At 37.2% G+C, this 23,655-nt stretch overlaps 1 protein-coding gene across 1 annotated transcript; it reads right to left on the reverse strand.

The window, feature by feature from the left end:
- Window positions 1–10,904: 10,904 nt before the first annotated feature.
- LOC101157165 (integrin alpha-M-like) lies at window positions 10,905–23,295 on the reverse strand. Its single transcript, XM_078937065.1, has 30 exons — window positions 23,140–23,295; window positions 21,251–21,353; window positions 20,891–20,988; window positions 20,067–20,137; window positions 19,850–19,961; window positions 19,560–19,684; window positions 19,159–19,301; window positions 17,463–17,622; window positions 17,086–17,236; window positions 16,831–16,904; window positions 16,643–16,757; window positions 16,337–16,473; window positions 15,994–16,134; window positions 15,682–15,903; window positions 15,467–15,600; window positions 15,128–15,270; window positions 14,864–15,018; window positions 14,652–14,774; window positions 14,512–14,585; window positions 13,114–13,255; window positions 12,940–13,038; window positions 12,781–12,860; window positions 12,627–12,713; window positions 12,456–12,522; window positions 12,250–12,348; window positions 12,037–12,117; window positions 11,846–11,956; window positions 11,594–11,707; window positions 11,406–11,516; window positions 10,905–11,288 (listed from the first exon to the last, which is right to left on the reverse strand). Exons 1-30 carry the CDS (start codon window positions 23,174–23,176, stop codon window positions 11,145–11,147), a joined length of 3,453 nt encoding a protein of 1,150 aa, XP_078793191.1. The 5' UTR covers window positions 23,177–23,295; the 3' UTR covers window positions 10,905–11,144.
- Window positions 23,296–23,655: the final 360 nt, after the last annotated feature.

The following is a 23,655-nucleotide window of genomic DNA, read 5'->3' on the forward strand; positions in this document are numbered from 1 at the left end:
ATTTACTTAAACTTTTTTATTCCTTGCCAACGGTTTATTACATAGGTGCCAGTTTGAGATCTATTTAGTCTTTTTTATCTGCTAAAAATGTTCCTAAGAAATGCACTGCGTGAGTCATAAAGTACAAGGCTCAAGGCGGAAGGCGCTGGTAATCACAGAGAATGTGACACCGCGGCAGAAGAATAGTATATTAGTGGTAGAAAGTCAAGTGAAGCTGTCCAATTGTTCTTTAATATTGTTTAGCGTCATTTTCTAAATGGAGGATTATGTGTCTAAACTCAGGAATTTGATCTATAAGCCTCTTTAAAATCAAGAACAGAGAATATTTGGTCACCTTGTGAATATGAGGCTTGTGGGTGGAAGTTGTACTGATTTTGGTCGTATTCAAGACTGACTGTGCTGATCAAGAGGAATCTAGGAAGAAAATCTAATCTGATAGAAAGAAAAGAAATCCAGGTTAACCTTTTAGTTTTATTTAAGTAAAACTATACACACTTTCAGGACTTACAGGACTACATCTTAGAGTCAAGAAAGAATATTTTACAGTATAATAACAGGCAAGGACCCTTTCATCAGGCAAAGGAGCATTGCTCAAATCCATGTCTTTAACTTCCTTAGCACATTTTTTTTCAGGAATCGAAGCAAGAACTGCTCTGTTGTTAGTCATCCATTTTGTAATCTGGAACCCACCACTCCTACACAATTCTGTAAGGCCTTAAACCATGTTACATTCCTAAATTTCATCTGACAGACATGAGGCAATCATCCACATGAAAATTGTTTATGATTGCATTCACTGCAGAAGGTGCCATCAAACCTTTAGCATCCTCAGCGGTCTTCTTCAATGCAAAGTTTGCATTGCTGGGTGAGGAGGTTGCACCGAACAAATGCACAACCATCTTGTAATCTTGTAATGGCTGGTTTATGTTTCACTCTGGCCACCACAAAAATCTCTAAAGGTCACTGTCTTCTGGTGGCACTGGCGCTTGGTGATACATAGCCTCTACATCAGACATTAAAGAAATTTTTTTGTGTCAAAATTTTGTCAACACGGCCAAAAGGCTGTTCGTCAGGTCAGGGCCTTGGTAATACAGCGAGTCAGTATCACTGTCAGTCTTATCATGAATAGTGTGATCAAATGCTCTAATGAAGGGTCAATTCAAGTGGGTCTCCACTGAACACAGGGATGTCTCTCTGTGGCAATTGTGACTTTTTCTGTTGCTTAACTAGCATCTCAGTGATGTCATTTTGTTGTAGCATAACTTCACACAAACTCACTGGAAATTTTGACTGCTCTATGTTGTTGAAATCATTACCTCGAACAATATTTGTGTTTAACTAAGCCAAATTCTGGTGACTGGCAGGAACACTTTGAATGCCTGGCACTAGATTGTCATCAAACTTACTTACGCAGGGATTGCAGGATCTTTCCAAGTTTCATGTTCACACTCTTCAAGCACCTTTATTTTGGCTGGAGATTCAGCAATGGCTGTCTCAATCCCAAGTTGTTCTCTTTTTGTATTCAATTTGCAGTCTTCGATGTCCAGTGCTGTCTCTGTTTCAGTAATGCTGCACGTGCAAATAAAGCCGCCCGTTCTGCTTGAGCCTTGTGACGTGCAGATGATACTGATGACACTCTAGAGGATCTTGATGAATGTCCACTTATAAGTGATCCACTGACACAGGAAACTGATTTCCTTTTTACATTTGAATCAGATACTGAAACACTCATCTGGACTCACATCTTCTTGATAATTTTGTTGACTTTTCCATTTGTCTGGAACCAAAACTCTTGGTCCAAGTCTTTTTCATCATCAGGCAAAACCTTAAGAACTTGATCATTTGCATGAATAAATTTTTTTAATAATTTTGAGCACTCATTTAAATGTTCCTCAAAAAGTTTTAAGTTCTCATAACTTTTCATTAACTCTGCAATCGTATTTGGTTTTATTTTTGTTTTTTTTATGTCAGTCGTGACAGTTTTGCTCTTCTTGCACCAATGTACGGTGGCCCAGAAGGGTCACTACGGTGGCCCAGAAGGGTCACAACACAACACATTAACTTTACACACAACACATTAACTTAACACACAACACATTAACTCACAACACAACACATTAACTCACAACACATTAACTTTACACACAACACATTAACTTAACACACAACACATTAACTCACAACACAATAACTCACAACACATTAACTCACAACACAATAACTCACAACACAACACATTAACTCACAACACAACACATTAACTCACAACACAACACAATAACTCACAACACAACACAATAACTCACAACACATTAACTCACAACACAACACATTAACTCACAACACAACACATTAACTCATGGCCCAGAAGGGTCACAACACAACACATTAACTTACCTCACAACACTTTAACTCACAACGGAAGTAAAGCAGCAATTGAAGTGCTTTTATTCTGAAATGTCCACTGGGCTGAGCAGCAAACTACCTAACAGAAGTTAATGTCACAGTGAGCTGTGGAGGGAGCATGTTATTGCTACAAGAGAAGCTAGCAGCAGTGTTGCCAGAAACTTTCTCTTTATTACGATTCTGCTTCCTCTGAACACACACAATATGAATGCACACTCCTCCCTCCCACCCCTCTCTGTCGCTGCACGCATGCTCCTCTCCTTTCTTCCGCTCCCTCCCCTCACACATGCACGTGCGGTCCCCAACAAACACACACACGGGCGGGCGCGCGCACGCACGCACACACACACAATGAATGAAAGAAGGCCGGTCCGCTGAAGAAATATTCAATACTGTCTTCCTTTTATTAGATCAAGAGAAAGAAGCATACACAGCTTTCGTTGAGTTTTCCCCCCTACTGGACTGATTTAGCACCCAATCCGATGATTTTTCAAAATAAAAGATAGTTCAGACTAATAATAAAAGGATTGATAAACACAGACACTGCTCCATGTAGCGATCAGACCATAACTTTAGCAGGTGGGTCATCCCACACGCAGCCGCAGTGTCAGGCTTTAAAGAACACAATTTTTAAGAGGCGGGGCGTTGCACCCCCCCAACAACAGGTTAGATGACAGAGCCCGTTAAGCGTCTCTGCCTGGTGCGTTTACTGAGCTTCAGTACATAGAAGTTCACAGCCACACGGCCTAACGTAGTCCGCTATTATATATTCATGAGGGGGGAAAAAACGCAGAACCGACCCTAAAACCGCCCAAATTATGAAAACCCGGCTAAAGCCATTTTTACCCCACAAATTTAGAACCAAAACCGCCCAATCTGGCAACACTGCTGCTAGGTTCTCTTGTAGAAAAATCATGCTCCCTCCACAGTTCACTGTGACATTACTTTCTTATAGGTAGTTAGCCGCTCAGCCCAGTGGAAATTTCATGATAAAAGCACCTCAATTGCTGCTTTACTTCCGTTGTGAGTTAAAGTGTTGTGAGGTAAGTTAATGTGTTGTGTTGTGACCCTTCTGGGCCATGAGTTAATGTGTTGTGTTGTGAGTTAATGTGTTGTGTTGTGAGTTAATGTGTTGTGTTGTGAGTTAATGTTTTGTGTTGTGAGTTAAAGTGTGGATGCCATGCTTTGAACAACTTTGTCAAATAAAAAAGCCCTTTAAACGCTGATTCTATTGATACCAATAGTTTGCGTCGAAAAAAATCCGAAGCATATGAATAATAGACATCTTTCGAAGGAATCAGAGATTTGGATCTGCCGCTAGAGCGCAGGCTGGAAGTGAACCCGATATGACCTGTGACGTCATGAAAGGCGTTGACTTTCGCAGTTCCGCTTCGGACAGCATGTAAACAAAACAGGTAGTCTTCGTTTCTCTCGTGTTTAAATCTGTTAATCATCAACATGCCAAGTCTTTGTGTGGCAGCTGGATGTAGCAATACATCTAGTGAAAGTGTATCTGTGTATAAAATTCCCAAAACAAGAAACGCTGCTGAAAAGGGGAAAGTTCAAGAAGGTGGACGGCGAAGGATTTTTCCCTCCAGATCTGCAGGAGAGAAGTCTGCGTTTTCGAAGGGACAAAAACCGGGACACAAACGAAGAATTTTGAACGGAGAGTTGGGAGGAGGATCTTGGCTTCTGAGTCGAGGAAAGGCGGGTGAGCTGGAAGCGAGCGAGCCGTTTTCTGGGTCGGAGAGGACGGCGCTGGAGTCGGGAGCGGAGGCTGCTAAGCTAGTGTGCATCACGATGGATCACATTGAGGCGAAGTAGTCGTGTTTTCTGTTGTCCTTGGATCCAACTGGAGTATTTCAACGCACTCAATGTTTTGCAAGAGAAGCAACAGGCCTGCAACGTTTTTTTTCTTTTGCTTTTGAGGTGCCGGTACCGTGAGTAAACTGAACTGTGTGTGTGTGTGAGCGCGCGCGCGCACGAGAAAAGGTTTCAAACGGGTTCAAACGGGTAAAACTGTTAATGTTCCACAGTTGTTAATGGTATACAGTGACTTTGTTAACTAAAGAGTAGTACCATCTGGGAAACTTTTATTTTGTGACATTTATTTTGTAAATTGGGTTGAAAACCAGTGTTTACCTTTGTTTAGATTAGGCCAAAAGGGGACATTTTGAGTATATTTTAGGGTAAGTGGAGTAATTTAATTTTATACATTTTTTAGACTTACTGGAGTCTAGCCGAATCTTCATGCTGGCTATCGTCATCGGCATGATCACTAGACCTACTACTTTCTGCTATATCCTCCTCACTTTTGCAAAAGGTTTCGAATCGATACGGTTGCAAAAGTGACTCATCATCATGATAATCTCCGCAACTTTCCTCTTCATCTTTCTGTTCATCTGATGATAAATCGCTAATAGAGACGGTAGCATCACTCTGTGCTTCGCTATCGGTGCTAGCCATGTTGTCTTCCTTGTCTTCCTTTCGTTACGTCACAAACAGGGCGGCGCAAATTCGGCGGAATGCGTGAAGCCGGCGGCCGTCCTCGTTGTTTATATTGCGTTTTTCGCTATTTATTCTTTTTCGAAAAATATTAAAAACAATCGCAACATGAAATAGAAACTATTTACTATATTTTGGCTTATTAAAATAGGCCATGTCACCCACACTTTAATGTGTTGTGTTGTGAGTTATTGTGTTGTGTTGTGAGTTATTGTGTTGTGAGTTAATGTGTTGTGTTGTGAGTTAATGTGTTGTGTTGTGAGTTATTGTGTTGTGTTGTGAGTTAATGTGTTGTATGTTAAGTGAATGTGTTGTGTGTAAAGTTAATGTGTTGTGTGTAAAGTTAATGTATTGTGTTGTGACCCTTCTGGGCCACCGTACTTCTGGGCCACCGTACCAATGCACCCAGTAATTTGCTCCTCCAGTCCTTTTACTGTGTATCGCTGCTCCCTCTTGTGGCTGCTTCTGCTACTGCAGCTCTCTGTTCTTTTTTTTTATTGAAGCAATATGAAACAAATATGAAAACAAATATAACTTTAAAAAATTGTATAAATTAATAAAATAAAGGGCTATTACAAAAGTTCAAATAGATCAAAAAAAATTACACAATGTCTGGGCATTCTTTTGATTCATGTAATGTAAAGATTTAGAGAATAGTTTGGGACGCTTTAGTAATCCATTAATGTGGGGTTTCACCTTTAGGAATTTACAAGTACTTATAAAACACTTGAATTTACAATGAGGACATTATTCAGAAAGTCCAGATTTTTATCAATTAATTGTAATCTAATTTTAATCGTATTCCAATTTAAAGAGTTAATGATGATATTTTTTTTATTTAAGCCAGTTATGAAAAGACAAATACTCTTTTACATGCAAACATTCAAAGAAAAGATGTTCCACAGTTTCTACATAATTTCCACAAAAAGCACTAAAATTACTATCCCAGTTAAGGTCTGTAAAAAAATCATTGGAAGGGTAAATATTATTCAATATTTTAAAATTCACTTCTTTTGTTTTGTGAGGGACAGGATATGATAGATATACTGTTTGTATCCTTTTAGCTTCTGTGGTGCTGCAATTCTGCAAAAATACATTTTCTTTTTAACGGGGAAGGGTAATTTAAATGATTTAAAATCTCTCGAAAAAATTTGTTAGTTCATTTTTTGTCTCCCAAACATAGCCCTTCCAGAGTGGCCTCATTTCTGAAGAATGTCATTGGAACATTAAATAAATGCAACATCCAAGGTGAATTGTGAAATGAGAAATTATGTTTGAAGAGTAAAGACCAAAGAAAAAAAACTTGTTTGGGATAATCAGATCATTTCACAGGCGTTTTATCAACATCATAGTCACAACATAAACTAAAATCAATTCCTCCTATTTTTTGAAAAACAGCCCTGCACAATAAACCAGAGAGAATTTTGATTTGAAATAAGTGAATTTAACCATCTATTTTTTTTAGAATCTCATTCATAACTGAAAAATCTATAGCATTTAAACCGCCTTCCCCGATCTTTTTTATTGCGTCAGCTCGTCTAATATATTGACATTTATTTTTCCAGATGAAATTAAAATTAATGGTGTTTATGTGTTTGGTGATTTTATCAGAAATCTCCATTGTAAGGGCCGGTTATATGAGTCTGGACAAGCTTTCTGTCTTTGATAAGAGGACTCTTCCAAACTCAGTTAAATCCCTCTGTAGCCAGGAGTTAAGAATTGTTTGAACTTTATCTACATTTTTACCCACATTTTCTCTCACTTGAGTTTCTCTGTCTTTGGAAATAACAATACCCAAATATCTGACTTGTGTTTTCACCAAAATGTTACAGATAGATTAAGCAGGATGGTCATGGAGGGCAAATAATTCACATTTATTCATGTTTAGTTTCAAAACAGATGCTTTAGAGAATTTAGCGATCAAATCTAAAACTTTTGGAAGTTGGTTTTCATTTTTTAGAAATAAAGTTGTATCGTCAGCAAATTGGCTTATCACTAAATGTCTTTCTAAAATGTTTATTCCTTCTATATTATTATTTTTAATCATGATTGCTAGCAGTTCAGCAACCAGAATGAACAGTAAGGGAGAGCTGTTGGAGCCCTGCCTGATCCCTCTATTCACATTAAAGTTGGGGCAGTTACCACGTTCCAAAACGACACTACTATTAATGTCTTTGTACAATACATTTATCAAGTTAATCAGTTTTGAGCCAAATCCAAACAGTTTTAAAATATTTAGAATGAATGGGTGCTCAACCAAATCAAAGGCTTTGCAAATATCCAAAACAGGATAAATGTTACGGTGCCTCTGGCAGATTCCTCCCCCTCATCAGCTACACCTGGTACCTCCAGCTGCGCCTCCTCAACCTCGTCAGCCGGCGGACTCTTAAGGAGACCTCGGACCTGTCATCGACGCTAGTTCGTTGTACTCCTACGGTGCAGCTCCTGGCCTCATCTAGATTCTTGTTCATGCCTTTTTGTCCTCGACTAATTACCTTGTCTTGTGTCACTCCAGGATCTCGCCCTCACGAGTTACTCCACTGGTTGCTGTCCACCTCTCGCTCCATCGCCCCTCTGGCTACCATCACGAATCATACGGTTGTCGCCGCCAAGACCCTCCAACCAACACCTCTGGCCTTCACAGAAGAACCTGGGACTCAATATTATTCCTGCAGTTAAAATTAAACCTTTTCCTACTCACCTCAGTGCCTGTCAAGTCTCCTTACGGGTTCCAGCATTTGGGTCGGCTAAGTTAGCTACATCATGACAATAAATCTACTAATTGATAATTCCTGGCTATACTCAACTAAATCTAAAACTAACCTTTTGCTATTGTGAATAGATCTGCGTACCTCCTAACAAACCTGACTGAGTTTCATCAATAATTTTTGACAGACCTTTTTTCAATCTAGCTGCAATGTATCCAGAAAGTAGCATCTTCATCTATGTCTGAATCACAGAATTCTTTATAGCTATTGTCTATTGTGGGTATGAAATTACAAATTTGGTTTAGAAAGATACTAGAATGAGAAGGGGAATAAGCTGATGTGTATAGATTACTATAAAATGTATAAACATCCCTTTCAATCATTTTGCTATCTTTATATTCTCTTCCTTCAATTAATTAGCTTGTAATTGCTTTGTCTTTTTTTTTTCTAGTTTACTAAAATAGGTTGTATTTTTCTCTCCTGCCATCCATTTTGCTCTAGATCTTATGAAAGCTCCTTGAGCTTTTTCATAAAGATATTATCTAATTTAGACTGTAAGGAGGTTTTCTTTATGTTCAGACCAATTTCATGAAACAAATTATTTTCCTCTTTTTGTTTTTCTTTGCTAAATTTCTTACTAGTTTTAATAGAAAATTCTCTAAATAATTCTCTAACTTTGGTATCGGCTGTGCTCGGCCCAATCTTCCATTAATCTGTGCATCTACTTGTTCATTGTTTGATATTTTTTTTAAATAAGCTGCTCCTCTGGTGTGCACACAAACGCCACTTGGGCAGAGAAAATCATTTCTAGAAATAATGTTATCTTCCAAAGACCTCGTTAATTTTCATGATATAGACCCTTTAGAATCAAGTGTTTGAACTGCTTTGCTGTCATCTAACATGTTTTACACCAACAGGAGAAGTAAAGACAGTCCATTGATGTGGAATTATGGGAAAAGTTCTTGCAGAAGTTCTGTTTTGTGACTGATTTGACGTTTTTGTACATTTACCGGTATGAAGCTGTTGAGATGATTGTGTTGTGATATTGGGCTATATAAATAAAATTGAATTAAATTGAATCCGAAAATGGATGAAGCTAAACATGACTGTCTATTTCTCTTGGACTGGGGCTCCATCCAAGAGCTGGGACCACTGGTTTCTTTGGTAATACTCTAAGACGTCATAGTTTGAAATCATGCATGGCACAGAAGGTTGCCCTGCTTAAACCAGCACATGTCCCGGCCCGTCTCAAGTTTATCAGATACCATTAGTATGATCCAGAGGAGTCATGGGAGAAAGTCATGCGCTCAGATGAGACCAAAATCTTTTCAGTCTCAATTCCATTTGCTGTGTTTGGATGAAGAAGAATGTTAAGTACCATCCCAAGAATACCATTCCTACTGTGAAGTATAGTGGTGGTAGCATCATGCTATGGGGGTGTTTTTTTGCACATGGGACAGAACGACTGTCCTGTCTTCAGGAGAGGATAACCAGGGTTATGTATTGCTAGATTTTGGGGAACAACCTCCGTCCCTCAGTTAGAGCCTGAGTAATCACAAAGAAAGGCTACTGTAGTAAATATCAACATTGATTTTCTCAGGTGACCCAATACTTATTTGCAGCAGTACCATATAAATAAATTATTTTAAAAGTCATACAATATGATTTCCAGAGTTAGTTTTAGATCATGTCTCACAGTGGACCTGCACCAAAGATGAAAAATTCAGACCCCCTCCATGATTTCTAAGTGGGAGAACTTGCAAAATCACAGGGGGTTCAAATACTTATTTGTTTCAGTGTAACTACTTGTTCTACTCTACAAAAGTGGTAGCCATGTTTAATTGTTCAGATTTGGTTCATTTTAGGCTCTTTGTAGAACTTCTTGGTGTTTTTTAAGCAGTTAGGCTGTTGTTGTTTTTATCAGGTTTTTAAAAAAAGTAATCTTTGTTGTTTTCCTTGGCATAGTTTTCGCAGAGCAGCAATAATTCCTCAAAAATCCCCTCTGAGTTGTGGGTGGGACTATTGGCGTTGAACAACCCCGCCCCCCTCTTACCCTCAATCATGCTGAGAGCTCAGCAGGGAGCCTGTAGCCCGTTCATTGTATTTTCTACATATAAAATACAATCTTTTGCTAGCTTATTTTTTTGTTAAAGGAAACTTGCACTATGTGTCCTCCTCTGGAATGCTAGACCTTCCAATAATTACCAAATCACCAGCTCCTAAAGACATGAAGATCATAAAAGACAATTTATTTTTAATTTACTTCAGCTTTTTTATTCCTTGCCAACTCTCTTTTACATAGGTGCCAGTTTGAGACCCATTTAGTGTTTTTTATCTGCTAAAAATGTTCCTAAGAAATGCATTTCGTGAGTCATGAAGTACGCTTGCTCAAGGCAAAGGGCGCTGGTAATCTCAGAGAATGTGACACCACGGCTGAAGATTAGTAGAATTAGTGGTAGAAAGTCAAGTAAAGCTGTTCATTTGTTCTTTAATATTGTTTAGCGTCATTTTCTAAATGGAGGATTACGTGTCTAAACTCAGGAATTTGTGGAGACACGTCACTGACAGTGATCTGCATTGAGACAGAGAGACTTTTAAAACAGTTCTACACTTCTACAAACAGGTTATCCAAGTGTTTCTTCAGAGGGAGCGGTGGACGGACTTCATTTATAAGTAAATGTAAGTCAAAAATAACACTTTTGGGGATTTTTTATTTCTGTACTACAGTTGTATACAGAAGAAAAATGTTGAAACTAAATTTTATACAACACTTTTTAACTGATGCCAATCAAATGGTGTGTTTGTAATGTTTGTAAATCTGACTGATAACATCAGTGGTTCACCAGCCGTAAACCTCACCTCACTAGAATGGACCTTTATAATATCAAAGGCAGGACTTTTTCAGCAGAGGTTGAGGTTTGGTTTGTTTGATCTTGTTTCTGTACATGTTCTGTTTTTCATGTGGTTTTTCCTCTTTCCAGTCTCACCTGATGTCAAGTGCAACCTTTTCAGGTCATCAGTTGTTATTGTCCTTGTTTTTGCTCACTTAGTTCATGGTTTTGTCATGCTTTGGGTTTATTCATAAAAGCTGTAAGATCCAGCTCTTAAGCCCGGTTCACCTGCATTTCAGTCCTTCACCACAGCCATGAGCCTGTGGTGAAGGACAAGTTAGAAAAAGGTTATCTGTCTAACTTACAGACTTGTAAACCCCCTGGCTTTTCTGGGCGTCTTGAAAATAGGAGCATCATCTGGCATCATGTCCATTCTGCTAGGCTACAAATGAAATTTTTGTTCTTCATTTTAAATATTTTATTTATTGATTTACTCATTGTAGGCACATTCACTTGCATATTTCGCAAAGCTAAGATAATGAATTTATGGTGTGGGTAGAAGGAAACACTAATTTTTTCATTAAAAAAACAAACTTGCAGCAAAGATACATCCTTTGAAAAAAAAAAAACACAAAACAAAAGATTTAGCATAGTTTGCTCAAAAATAAATAAAAGCTAGGCTTTAATACAAAGTTCAAGGTGTGTTTACATCCACAGCAGATGAGACGAATGGGATTTCTGCCTCTGGGGGGGCTCCTGTATCTGGATCTGCATCTGGATCCGCTGCATTTGCATTTTCATTAATCATTTGACTGTATTTCCTCTTAAAGAATCCAGCCTGGAAAAAAAGGGATTTCTGTATGTCCTAAAAAGACTTTTTGCACTTAATACACCTAGAAAAGATATCAATGATTATGTTTTGCTGTTAGCTTTCCTTATCTAAAATGTCTCTCACCTTATAAAGCCCAGCAGTAACCAAGGCCACAAACGCCAACCCTCCCAGAGATCCTCCAACAATCTCTTTAGTGAAATCTGGCTCAGAGTAAATCTCCACTTCTGCTTCAAGCTGAAAGGGGAATCAAAACAAATTTAAATAACATTTACAAGTGTCTTTTAGATCAAGAACAGAGAATATTCAGTCACCTTGCGAACAGGAGGCTTGTGGGTGGAAGTTGTGGAGAAAAAGATGTACTGATCTTGGTCGTATTCAAGACTGACTGTGCTGATCAGGAGGAATCTGGAGGAAGAAAGTCCAATCTGAGAGAAAGAAAAGAATTCCAGGTTAACCTTTTAGTTTTATTTAAGTAAAACTATACATACTTACAGGACTACATCTTGGAGTCAAGAAAGAATATTTTACGGTATAATAACAGGGCATCCTTGCATGTCACTTACCTGTTCTATCCACCCTGAAGTCAGATTGGCAGAGATGGTATGTGTTATTTTTTCCTGCTTCTCCATGAACCTTCTGCACTTGAATGTCCTGCATGTGGCTACAGAGCAGTCCTGTAGGTGATAAAGGCAAAGAAAGCTGAACTGGAATTCATTTTTAGTCTAATAACACCAATAACAGGTACATCACTTACCACTATTTTGGTCTTCTTTACTTGATCAGTAAAGTCAGTGATGGTCGGTTTATCGTCTTTGACACTTTCACAATCTGGAATCTGAAGGAAGACAGGATTAATCGCTTCATCTAAAGTCATGACGGGAGTCTAAGACTTATTCCTAAGATCAGGGTAAATACTCTTGAACTCTTGAATCTATTATAGTTACCATTTTTGGCTTTTATAGCTCACCTGCAGACTTTCCCCATCTCCCCAAATGTCTTTGTCTCCGAGTTTTATAGGAACCTCGATCACAACAGTCAGATTTAATGCCCTGAAATTGTTTGTAACCTGAAAAAAATAATTTAAAAGGCTTTAATCTATAATCACCAGATATATTTGACAGTAAATTAACTTCAAAGTTGAACGTATCCTAATACCATACATAAGCCATTTACCTCTGCTGATTGTTGGAATGGTTTCTTCAAGTCTTTTCCAAAAGAGAAGTTCCTGTAGATGTGGGACCTAACAAGCATTACACAGTTATGTTTTTATTTTTTTGCTACAACTGTGGATTCATTTTTTAGTTTTTCAGTAAACTAGTGAAGTTTAGCTGTGACAAGACGAACCCCTCGATTGTAACCAGAATGCTGTACTTCACATCAATCTCCTTTTTCTTGTAGAGTTCACTCAAAGAGGAGTGCTGCTGATTCCCACTGGAAAATTGAACAGCATGTCAGCACATATGTTGGATACAATCATAATATGTGGTAGGATAAATACCTGTAAGCATTAGCAGTGATGGAGATCTGTCTGCCAACTTTACTGTTGGTTTCAATCCCATAGGAAACTATAAAAATAGCCTTAAAAAACAAACAAATGAAACATCAGGTGGAATCTTCCTTTGAATTCCTCCTTTGCAGTGAAAAAAATGGTCTTAACCTTAGATTTGCTTTTGAAAATTGGTTTATCAACCGTGCAGAGTGTGTTTCCCCGACTTTTACCATCCTCACTGTCTGAAGAGTTGCATTCAATTCTCCCCTGTTTAAAAAAAGTCTTCAATCAAAGCTAAATCGAGAGGAAAATGAAAAACTAAAAGCGATCTTGATGTCTTACCTTAATGATGGTGAACTTCCTGTAGGAGATTCCAGCTGGGTATGTGAGAGTAACATGGCTGTTGTAGGAGTTTTCCTCTCTGTTCTCCAGTGATACGGTTACATTCACAAGTTCATCGATGCCCACTTTAACCAACGCAGAGCTGACAGAAAAAACCAAAATGAACAATATAGCCATCCTCAAACATTGCATGAAAACATTTTTGTTCAAATCCTGGCTGCAAGATGGATGCTTAACTAGCAGATGTGTGGATTTTGCTAAGCAGAGAAATAAAATCCTTTTTAAATGGATTTTAATCTAACAAGTAAAAATTATCTATTTCTATTTTAAAAACATAATCATTATATGAACGCTGGACGATTTATATTGAAACATATAAATTAATCCAAATGTTTTGCCATAGTTTAATTTGATTAATGAAGTTTCTGCTTGTGTTCTCATTTTCACTGTTCAGTTCCTAAAACAATTATGTTTTAGACAGACCTGATCAAAAGGGATCATTTACAAAGGATCATAAAAAGTCAAACATACACTAAACTCACCAATTGTTATTTATGTTATTTATGTTAATTGTTATGTTTATTAAAATGCATGTAAGTAGATTAACCACACTACATATTAAATTTCAGTTTAACAGCATGAACATTTGAAAATCTTTCCACATTTAACAGTCATGAAACACTTTGATAATTATTTTGTAGAGAAAAGCCCATGACTACCTGAACATGTCAAAGTCTTTCACCGTCAGTTTTTTAAAGTTAAAGTAAAGATAATGACATCAAGTATCTTAATGAATTCAATTCATTATTCAGGAACTTTTGAATCTGCAGGAACACTTTACACTGTCCTTGTTGTAAATGACAGTTCAGCTCAAGTAAAAGCGCAAACCATGAATAACCCTTTGCAAATGAATCAATGACTGTATATGAGAGCTGGACTGAGTGAGCGTGCCATCAGACATTACAGATTGCTTACTGCCAGCTCCAAAAAAAAAAAGTCAGTCAGTCGCCATTTTTTCCTAATATGAGTGCCGCTTTGTTGGAAAGCAGGGTAAGAAAGAATATGTCAAACACTTTGAACATGTGACATAATAACCAGGTACTTTTATTGAGACATCTGACTGGCCAGTTTATTATGTAAACAACTTGCAATAAAGAAAAATAGAATGGCTGAGTAATAGCTGTTTATTTCTTAATAGAAGTCTATGGGACTTTGGCTCCTTGGAGCAAGCAGGTACTTCCCGTTTGGAACATGAGTGGAGAGGGATCAATCAGTCCAGTTCTCATATACACTCAATTATGTAAATGCACTTTTCCATAACTAAAAACTAAAACGTTAAAGGCAAATTCCTGCAACCTAAACTACAGATAAAGGTTTTTGTTTGTATCTTAGCCTCACCTGCTGAAGTTGAAATCCACTTTCAGGTTATCCATACATGTCTGATCAGCGCCACAGCTGATCTCAAACTCCATCTGAAGAAGATAATCAAAACTAAGCACTAAGTTTGGTGGATGTAATGAGAGTTTAAGGTCACTGACCGGGTGAGAGGTTGTCATAGATTGATGACCAAGACTTGGTCTAAGATTTGTGCTGGAAGGCAAACCTTCAAATGTAAAACTGAGCTTGTTGTTAAGTGGATTCAGAGCATCTTCTGGACAAGCCTGAAGAAAAAGTAAAATAAATAAACATTCAGTTTGGCCACATTACATTATTTATATCCTAATGTTGTTATTATACTAAAAGGTCATACCTGAATGAAAAATTCAATGGACTGGCACTCAGCTTTTCCCAAGCCAACTTCAAGTGAGCTAGTCTGATGTCGTTGTTTCTCAGCAATGTAAGCTCGGCTGTTTGGTAACTTTCGGGTGGCATCCAGTGTTAAAGTGTATGTAATTTTTGCTTGAGCTGAAAAAAACAGATAGGTTTGTTTAATGCACAGAAAAAAAAGTGCATTAAGGAAAAGTATTAAGGAAGGAAAAAGTATTAATGATTAAAAAAATGAGGGAAAAACAACCTGTGTCAACAGCAGTTCGTGTTTTCATGATGAAGCAGACTCTGGCTGTGGTTTTCAGATCTTTTGAGCAATTTTCTTCCTGGGTTGAATTTTTCTCTGGGCTGAAGGTAACAGAAGGTTCCACAGTCACTATAGGTCTGGACCTAAAAAGGCAGAGAGTTGGGAATTATATGACAGTTGAGCAGAATAAAAGGTGATAGAGGTAAATCAACATCTTTCTTTATGTTAAAATTAAACAGTGAGCTTCTACTGGAGACATATGGTGGATAATCTTGTCTTAAAGTTTTCTCCTCTGCCTGCACCTTTAGCAAAGGTGCAACACCTCAAAGAAGAACTCACCTGAGAAAAACTACTGTGCCCTTTGAACCCACCACTAAGTCAGGCAGTCCGTCACCACTCTGATCAGAAGACCACTGAGTGAAGGAGACGCCAAAGAACTTCAGTCCTGACTGCACTTCAGAAGCAGAGATTCTCTGTGGGATGGAGATTCTGTGTTATAAGAACAAGACAGCTGGACGCACTTTCAGAAACCTTCAGTCATGGATATGACTCACCTGTGAATAGGAAGGATTGATAATTTTGTCCCGTTCACCGTGGAATATGTAAATACTGCCTTGACCATCATCCTCTAAAGGTGCTCCAACTGCTAGATCATTAAATGTATCCATGTTCAGATCAGGCAGAACAGCGAGAGCAGATCCAAACCGTCCCTTGGTTGTTGGATCTCCTCTTAATATGGTTTGTGAGGATGGTCTTTCAAAGGAACACTCTATGTTCTTGTTGTAGGAGCAGATAAAACCATTCATGGAGGACAAGACAAAAATGACCATATCAGCAGATTCATGTCACATTTAAACATTGCTTACCAACAGAACTATTGTGCAGACATAGACTCGTCCTTCTCTGTCAGCCTCCTTATACATCGGAGAAGATATGAGGATCAGATCAGAGAAGCTGTCATTATCCACATCCATGGCACAAAGCACTGCGCCAAAATATTCCCCAGCCTGAAACCACAAGAAGGAAAGGTTTTGGTTTAGGAATTTTCATACGTTTTCTTTTGTTTTTACTTCGTAAACTAAATATCTAGTTTTATCAAATTAATCATGTTTACATAATCCCAACCCTATTCTAGGTTAAGACCAGATGTTCTTATATGTGTTGGGGTGGATTTGTTCACATTTGATTATGATTGGTTGTGACACATACCTGTAGTTGACTGGGGTTGATTAGTTGTTTAAATGTGTCCCCAGAAACCACCTCTACAGCTCCTCTGTGCTGATATCTTGGACCCCCCAAAATTGTCAGTGCACCTCTAGTAGTCGTAGCAACCGCCATGGAGTAACCTAAAATTCAACAGTTTAGTAGACATTAAAGTTTTGCAGTCAGAAACTGCTGAAATTTAACTTGTTCTCTGCTCACACTTTCCACTGCAAATATTTGAGATAAATTGTTAAAAAATGTTTTTAAAAAAAAGAACAATGTTGCAGATATAAAACTTTGTGTTCAACTTACCAAGATAACTGTCAGGCTCCATTTTCTCAGACCCATAGGACACACTCGCGCTGTTGTTGTATCTCTTATAACCTCCCTTCCACTGGTTGGCACCAACAATTCCCATCTGAATTCCCTGTGGATGAAGACGTGTTTAGTGACATTTCTTCTGTCATACTTTTATTAAAATGTCTAGTTCAGATGATCACCATAGGCCCGTAAGCAGCACTAAAGCCCTCCTGGGACATTTCCATTTTCAGTGTGTTTCCACCAGTCTGAGATCCTGTTAGGTCAAAATACATAACTTTACATTTTTCAACACAATATAATGGAGAAATTCCATAAGTACACGGATAAGTTAAGATATACTACATTTTAAGTTTTATTGTGAGAACTATGGCAAACTGATAAAACATAAAACATTAAGTTAGATTTAGATTTGTAATAATAAATCTTAAAAGTACCTTCAATGGGAAAAATCTGTGATTGCAAAGTTTTTCTTATGTTCTCAAGTGCCTGAAAGCTCTCTACTTGAAACACATGCTTTTGTCTTGGGTCAGATGCAATCGAGTAAAGCTCGTCTTTTCCTGTAGAGGACTTGAATGCACTGCCCACCTAGAAAGATAAAAAATGTTTGAAATTAACTTTAAAGAAATCCATGAGTGTGACATTTTCCTGTAGAGACCAACTTTTTTTTTAAATGTCACTATACTCAAATTTTGTTATGCAAAAGTGGCCTAATAAAAAAACAAAAGCCACTTAATCAACTTTTATTAATTTTGACGTAACAAAAAAAAATGTGTTAAATTTGAATAAAACCAACCAAATGAAGTTAACTTACCCCAATAGCATAACGAACAATATTTTTTGTCTTAGCGTCGTCTATTGCTGATGGCAAATTTTCAGGGTAATCTGATTTTCCATCTGTAATAACTATCAAAATTTTATCCACATTGGATGCAGACACGCCAGAGAAAACTTCCCTCCTGTTAAAAAAAGATCTTGAGAGTTAAGATGTTTTTAATGGAACATTTGGAGAGAAAAAATGTTTACGTTTTTATTTTCAATGTATTAGTTTAACTTGCGGGACTTGAGCTTAGCCCCTTAATTCCAGTGACTCTGAATGCTTCTCCACCACCGTCATATGTGACCTAACCAATCCGCCTTTGGAAAACATTTCCATAAAAACACCCCTCAACCTTGTGGACAGCCTTCCCACAAGAGTTGAATGTGTAATAGCTGCAAAAGGTGGCCTGTCATCACATTGAATTTAAGAATTGGATGGCACCTCAGGGCATATGCGAGTCAAGGAAGGTGAGCGAATACTTTTGGTGATAGTGTATTCTGAAATAAACCAATATCAAACCACATTTATAGTTTTCTGAAAAATCTTAATAAATGTGCAATATTTATCTCAAAGATGCTTAAATGAAAAATGTTACATTTTGCAGCTTATCTGATCTTCCAGAAAAGTACATCTGTACCAAAGGTGACCCTTTTTTTCCTTTGGAAAATGCAGTTTTGGCTTATTTTAATGGGAAAAAAAAGTAAGATCCTTAGCATAGAATCTGTGCCAATAGTGACTCTACAATAAAAAATTATCTGTTTTATTTACATGATTTTACAATGTTCAACATATTTACTCAAAATATTTAAAGGCATTCAACTGTTTACTGCAGCAAAATGGCCGTGTATTGTAGTTATGTCTCTTTATTGTACTTTTACCTTTTAAATTTGAACACAAGCAAGCATGCTAAGTCCATTTCTGTAGTTACAATTCAAATAAAAGGTATGTGTAACCGGCAGGTCTGCCTGTGACAGGTGTAGGCCTGCTGATTGGGGATTTGGTACAGCTGTGTCTGTCCCTATATAAGAAACAGGGAGTGAGTGGACAGACAGTGGCTGCCTCTTTGCGTGGTGATGCTGTAAGCGGCTGGACGTGTTGCAGATGTCATGAGCCACTGCGTGTTCTGTACCCACCCTTTTTTTATACATTTTAATGTGCTTTTAGAGTGATCTATGTATTGTGTGGTTAACTCTGATTTATCTTATTGTTTTGTAGGTCTGAGTCGGGCGCCGGTGCGTGTGGTGTCGGTGAGGGGGGGCCCCTGGTGGCAGCGTCTTCCTCACTCCAGTTCCCTCACTGCATTTGTTTATTCCCCATTTAGTGTGTAGTGGAAGTTTCTTTGGCATGTTTTTTTTTCCTAATCTTGTGTGGGTTTGTTTTAGTTGTTTTCAGCACGGACTGGGGTGATGTGCGCTGCCTCTTACTGGCTTAGTCCACGCCCTCTCTCTTTCCCTCCCCTCCTGCACAGGCGGTCGGCTCGGCCTTCCGGTTTTTATCTCTGCATCTCTTTTTTTGTATTTTGTGTCCAGTTAATCAGAGTAAAACTACAATTTTAGATTTTAAATTTGTTCATTAAATTAAATTTTTATAAGCTTTTATTGTCTCAGCCATTGTTGTTTTGGTGGTTCCACTCTGCACTGACGGTGCCTTGGTCACATATGCATTGCAATAAGATTACAAAGGTACTTACACAATTTTCTTGATGGCCTCAGCTGTATATGTTCTGCCACCCAGCTGCCTTATATTGTCAACTTTTATCTCCCAGTCATTGGGGGAATATGTTGTAAAGTCAAAGTAGATTGTATACAAATTAGAAAACTGGGCAACTGCAAACTGCAAAACAAAATTATTAAAGATTTTTAAAGCTGAGACTGAGATGCATTTAAAAGGAAAACTACAAGTACAACTGAATAATGCTGATGTAGTTTTACTGTAGACAAAAAATCAGAGACCATAAATTTAGCAAAACTTTGTAATTCAAACCGTTTTGAAAAGACATTTCTGTGAAGGAATAAAATTGGATCACTTGTGTTGGCATTAAAGCAACAAATAAAGGTAACTGAAATACTGAGATCTGTGTCTCTGACTTGCCTTTGCATCTTCTTGTTGAAGTGAACTGATGAGATTTGTCACAAATTCCTTCATTTTGGTAAAGTCTGTTCCAGAAACACTGCCTGAGCCATCCAATAGAAATGCAATGTTTGCTTTTTTACATTCTGTTGAGAAAAAGGAAAGAAGGTACTGTTAATACTTCTCTGATATTATTCTTTACATCAAGGATATATTTTTTTTTTTGGTGGATCAAAAGAACAACTGATTTAGTTTTACACTTAGGATGTTGTTATGAATGTGTGTCTGGCTTCACAAGTGATTATACTTACGTGGAACAGATGGAAAACGGCGTGTCACTCGGTTATATCTGTCCAACTCGATGCACACGCCATTATACATGGTAATATGTTTGCATGCAGTGGGAATGGTTGGGCCACACACCTGAAATGGGAAAAACACACACAAATAAATTTAACTGTAGTCTTCTCTTTAGTTATTTAAAAAATAAATGTTCTTCCTGTGAAATCAATGCTTTTAATGAATCACCAAAGTGTTCTGTGTAGACGGATCACTTGTCATTGTCAAACCGAGGGACATGTTCACTGCCAACATTCCATCTGTGAAAAAAACATTTTTTTTAAAATAATTTTAAGCATATTTGGCTCATTTCAATCCACAACTTCCAGAGTTGAAGCACGTTTTACCCAACTTCCCATTCAACAGAAGCACATGCTATAAAGGTTATAGTATGTCTGCTCTTATGCTTTAAGCTAATGATTGTGTCCCAAATGCTTGAGAAAATACATTCATGTGTAAGATGTTCACCTTTCATATTATCTATACTCATGAATTTCATAAATGATCTGTACTTGGACTGGCAAAGTATAAATACCTCTAATTAGAAGCTACAAAGCAGGTTATGATTGTTAAATAAAAATAGTTATAAGGCAAGGCAAAGCGAGTGCTTCACAAAACTGGAAAAATGCATTAAAATCAAAATACATAACAGTGCAAAGATTAAAAACATACATAATCATAAAATGTATTTAAAGAAAGGAAAGATTATAGAAGTCGGCTTCCTACCACTCTATTTCAAGCAATTAATCAATAATACAAGCATAATAGACATAAGAGCCATTATAATGGCTTTTTTTTACTGACATGTGTCTGTGGATGTATATACTGTTATTTTAAAATTTTCATTGTCCAATCAAGTTACAATAAATCATCCAAAGTTTAATAAACATATGTCTAGACATATATCTTGTTTGTCTGCCTTTGTAGTTTTATGTTTTGATCACTTTATCTGTTTTAATCCAATCCAAAGGTAAAAACTTTATCCTATTATTGATGAAAGCATTTATACATACCCGAAATGTTCTCAGTTACACATTGTTCTTTGGAGCATTTCAATATACTTCCTCTTCGATTTCTCAGGTTTTGTTGAAGAGGCGCACCAACAAGCAAACTACGGGAACAGGAAAGTATTTAGGTGTTAGGATGATGAGTTGTTTTTTTCTTTTTTACAAAGGTTTCTCATACAACATAGAATATTGTGCTTAGACTTAGTGCAAAACCTTTGTGACAGCAGCAATAACCACTTCAACAGATACACCTGCTGTCTTTCAACTGAAGAGTTCAAACTTCTGATGAATCAAAATTGAAGAAATAGTTACTGTAAGTGCAGAATTAGATAGGCACTTCTTATAAATTTTAAGATTTGAACTTACTCTGCTTGCCTTAGCACCATCTGGTGGCCAAAACCTGCTTCTCCTGAACTCAGGGACTTCCAAGCCACAGGATCGATGTTGAAACAAAGTGCAGCTTCTAATACTAATGAGGAAAGAAGAATTTTAGATATTAGGAATTTCACCTACAAATGTAACCAATAGATATTCATTCATTTATTAGATTTAGAACTAGTTTCATGTAGAACTTGTTTCATTTCCTTGCTTTCTTCTTGTACTTCTCCTTTGAAAAGACTTTAAAAAGCCAAATTAAATACTTTAACGTGATGTTAAGAAAATATGAGTGTACTAATCAATGTTCCTTTGAATACATTTAAGAAAAAAAACTAATTTTTTAACCTGCTGATGAAATATTTATATGTTCAAATGATATTTCAACTATTTTAATGTATACTTTTTTATGTTTTATCCAGGATAATAGTTTTTATTAGATCATTTTTGTCTACTATTATTGATTTGATTTATTCATATTACTTTTAGTTTTATATTTGTTTCTAAAGTCCAGTGTTTTCCTCCACACCAGTGAATGAGGGTCTTTGCAGGGGGGTTTTGGGTTTGGCTGCCTTCTTTCTTCTTTAGTCAGGTGGTGATGGTCCTGTGGTGATGTCCTCTGTGATCATGACTGGGGGGGGGGGTCACTGGTGTGGAAAAATACCCGTATGTTCAGGTCACCAGCTCAGTGTCCATCCTGAGACTGGGAGGTTGTGAGTTCAAATCCAAATCATTCTGGTATTTGGGACATTAGGCAGTAAGGGGTCAAAACAGTCAAATGCAGAGAACACATTCCTCGCAGGTGTGGAACAGAGGGACTTCAACTTTAATACAATTTTCTCACTGCAGCTTCAACCATTAAAGAAGTTTTTTTTTTTATTTCTATTATTACTTCAATTGTTTATTTTCTGTATGTGTGAGAAAATGCTTCCTGCTCTTGTCTCATACGGTTTCAGCTATTTATTCTCTCTATATTTGTCAGTGAGACTGACACAATCTCCTTCTCAGCGTCCCATCATTTCCCCTCTCCCTTCTTGTTTGCACGGCATCATTTCCCCACCAGTTTTTGGTTAAAGTCAGTTTAATTGGCTGTTCTGTGCAAGTCTTTTAGTCTTTTTTGGTAATAAAGTTTGACAGAAACAGCGTTCAACCTTGGATGAGTTTCCATAGTGAAAAACATTGTAAAAAAAAAAAAAAGGAAAAAGGAAAGTTTTTCCATTTACTTGATGCTTATTCTGTCAATAACGGAAATTTTGTCAGCTATAGTAATAAAAAATCTTACAATTTCTTTAGATTTCAGTTCATTTTTAGTTTAAGGATCACAAAAATGACAACTGCGTACTTTGATGAGGAAGTGTGGAAAACGACATCATATTTTATTACAGCTCTTAAGTGTTGGCGTCCTCATTTTATTTTTAAATAAACTATTTCTGCCATCTTTTCAAAAGCCTAAACTTAATAAAAGCCCATTTAAGTGGTCAATAATGGTATTTTTCATGTTTACTTGCATATTAGGGTCATTACTGTTCTCTGCTGTGCATAAAAATCATTTTCTGTGTTAATATATACATTTTCCACAGCTTTAAAAAAACAATGTTCGATTTAATCCTTGGAGGATTTTTAATTAAATGGACTTATTATATTATTTTTGAAAGAAAAAGACAGAGTCTGACACAGACAGGGGGGTTAATGCCCAGATGATGACTTGGGAAAGCAAAAACTCAAATTTTTAGCCGTGATAACACAATGACCACTAACTGTCATTGAAAATTGATGCTCTTGAATAACGGGAACAAATGTTGGAGACAAAAACTAAAGTAAAATGTAATTTTCAAGCTTGCAGATACATTTTTTAAATATGAAAAATAAAAAAGTCTTACCCAACCAGATAGGAGTTGCAAAAAGTATCCAGTCCATTGTGTTACTGTCATGGAGAGCAACTGTGAAATGTGACAAATCCTCTGGGGTCAACTTTGCTTTGAAGCTGCAAAGTTATCTGGCTTCTATTTCAGACAGTATGAAGGAGGTGATGTTGAAAGCAGAAATGTCAGAGGACAGAACGTATTTAAACGAAATTTATAGGTGGAGTCACAATACTGACACCATCAAGCTTTTTTTTTCATCCACCACAGAGAGAAAAGCATTCAGTGGTTAGTTTAGTTTATTTAGAGGTTAACACATGTAAAAATACAAATCTAATCATAGCAAAAAACATCTTTAGAGGGAAAATTATGTAGACATTTAACTTACCTTAAAAATAATTCATCAAAAATATTTAAAGATTAAAATTTGATCATCTAATTTCTAAATAATCCCTTTCTGGGTCTAGGGGTTGCTGGAGCCTATCCCAACCACTGCTGTCAAAGGTCAGAGCTCTGTCTCCCCCTCTGGTCTCC

Source organism: Oryzias latipes, chromosome 19 (genome assembly GCF_053564925.1).
Source record: "Oryzias latipes strain Hd-rR chromosome 19, Olatipes_Hd-rR_3.1".
NCBI classification, from domain to species: Eukaryota; Metazoa; Chordata; class Actinopteri; order Beloniformes; family Adrianichthyidae; genus Oryzias; species Oryzias latipes.